Consider the following 1,674-nt stretch of genomic DNA (forward strand, 5'->3'; position numbering starts at 1 on the left):
CGAACTGAGGGTCGCCGAGATCCTGAAAATCGTCCCTCACTGGAGGGATGAACTCCTGAGTGAACGTCACTTGACGATCCTCTGGGGGGATGGTGTCCTTCCAGTCAATCACTGGGCTGATGGACTCCATTCTAGCCGGTGTGGTGCCCTGCATGATAGTATCATCAAGATCGTCCCCTAATCGTGCCTTGCCTCGCGAGGCCGCGCCTGTTGTCATCCTGCAAAACCAACCAGAATCACCACCAAGACGAGACTCACCCGTGTGAGCAGGCAGAAAGTTCGAAGTGTTGCTGAGGTCCATGAACACCTCCCGTTTACGGGTTTCCATCACAGCATGACCCTCCTTCCCAATAGGGACGTTTTTAGACCGCTGAGAGTGCTGTGAACGGTTGCTAGTGAGCATAGTAGATAGAAGTTGTTTGTTAGAGTCGATATCGACCACTGATGCGAATCGCGCTCGCCCTCAAAAATCGATCATTCTTGCAAAGTGCATGTATGATGCAGAATGTCGTGAACAAACACTACGTTCCTTAATATAATTAATTACCCCATACTACCTTACGATTATTTAAGGGACAGTTTCACAATCCTATCGCATTCCTCAGACGTGAGGAAGTCGTCGAATATCATCAACAACGGCTCATTCAAGGGAAAGGACGGCTCGAAAGAATACGATTTCATCAGAAACACAACTAAATCAATTATGTAGAAGTTGCATAAAAGTACAGTGTGTGTTAATTTGATGCGCAAATATGTGTTATTTTCTGATATTAATTGCGAAGCGAGCGGAGCATATACCGCAACAACAGGCACTTTCTCGTTGTGCGTGCGTGCAGAATTATTCTGACTTAACTACGAAGCGTGGAAGGCTGTCAGATAGACCAAAAGACTCCTCTATACGCGGAGGTTATGCAAAATCGGAAAACTCGATTATGCGGACAGCTCGAAGAGATATGCACGAAAAACTTTAATGACGGAGAAATGTCCTACCCGGGAATCGAAACGGGGACCTATGTCAAATTCATTGATTGAGTCCATGGACGTGGACTCAGTGAGCTCCGCCCCTTCGTCACGAAGGGCAAGTTTATCCTCCACAATACCACACATTTGCATATCAAATCCACACATACTGTATAAAGACTAACGCAATGAGAATATATAACATCGGTTCAGACGAACGAAAGACAAACGACTGAGAAACCAACAATAATATCTTCAATGCATTCGGAAAGGTAATAAACTGTCTATCACCCCCTAGCATAGAGAATATAATAAAGAGTTTCACCCGCGATATGACAAAGACCAGTGAAAATAATTTCACGACTACTGCATATCGCCAATATTGCATTTTCACAGAGAAATACGCCACTTCACGTAAAACGGTTGAAACTCCATAATATAAACGACCATATGCACCGTGCAAATCACACAAAAAAACTGACAATAACAAACCCGTCGTTCACATATATCCCCAACTACTCCTCCATAACACAACAGACATATTCATTTAACCATGATAATAACATGTGCTCAAAAACCAACAGTAAAACCAACCCACTGAGAAGAACTAACAAAAACCAGCATGACTATTCCCAACACAATACTGCTCACAGAAAGTATCCGTCACTCTGTAGTATAACTCATGCATTGCGTGCTTACAGCAGCATACGAAAC

General features: G+C 43.8%; 2 protein-coding genes across 2 annotated transcripts; both read right to left on the reverse strand.

Moving 5' to 3' along the window:
* Positions 1–40: 40 nt before the first annotated feature.
* Pmar_PMAR028742 (hypothetical protein) lies at positions 41–207 on the reverse strand (the record flags this gene model as incomplete). The annotated part of the gene is made up of 1 exon (XM_002781396.1): positions 41–207. A coding segment is annotated over one exon (167 nt), but the record flags the coding sequence as incomplete, so codon positions are not given.
* Positions 208–848: 641 nt separating this feature from the next.
* Positions 849–1,128, reverse strand: Pmar_PMAR028743 (hypothetical protein; the record flags this gene model as incomplete). The annotated part of the gene is made up of 2 exons (XM_002781397.1): positions 849–869; positions 991–1,128. The coding sequence occupies 2 exons, from the start codon at positions 1,126–1,128 to the stop codon at positions 849–851; spliced, it is 159 nt and encodes a 52-aa protein (XP_002781443.1).
* Between the last annotated feature and the right edge of the window lie 546 nt (positions 1,129–1,674).

The sequence above is a fragment of the Perkinsus marinus genome, assembly GCF_000006405.1.
Source record: "Perkinsus marinus ATCC 50983 genomic scaffold scf_1104296942520, whole genome shotgun sequence".
Taxonomy (NCBI): domain Eukaryota; phylum Perkinsozoa; order Perkinsida; family Perkinsidae; genus Perkinsus; species Perkinsus marinus.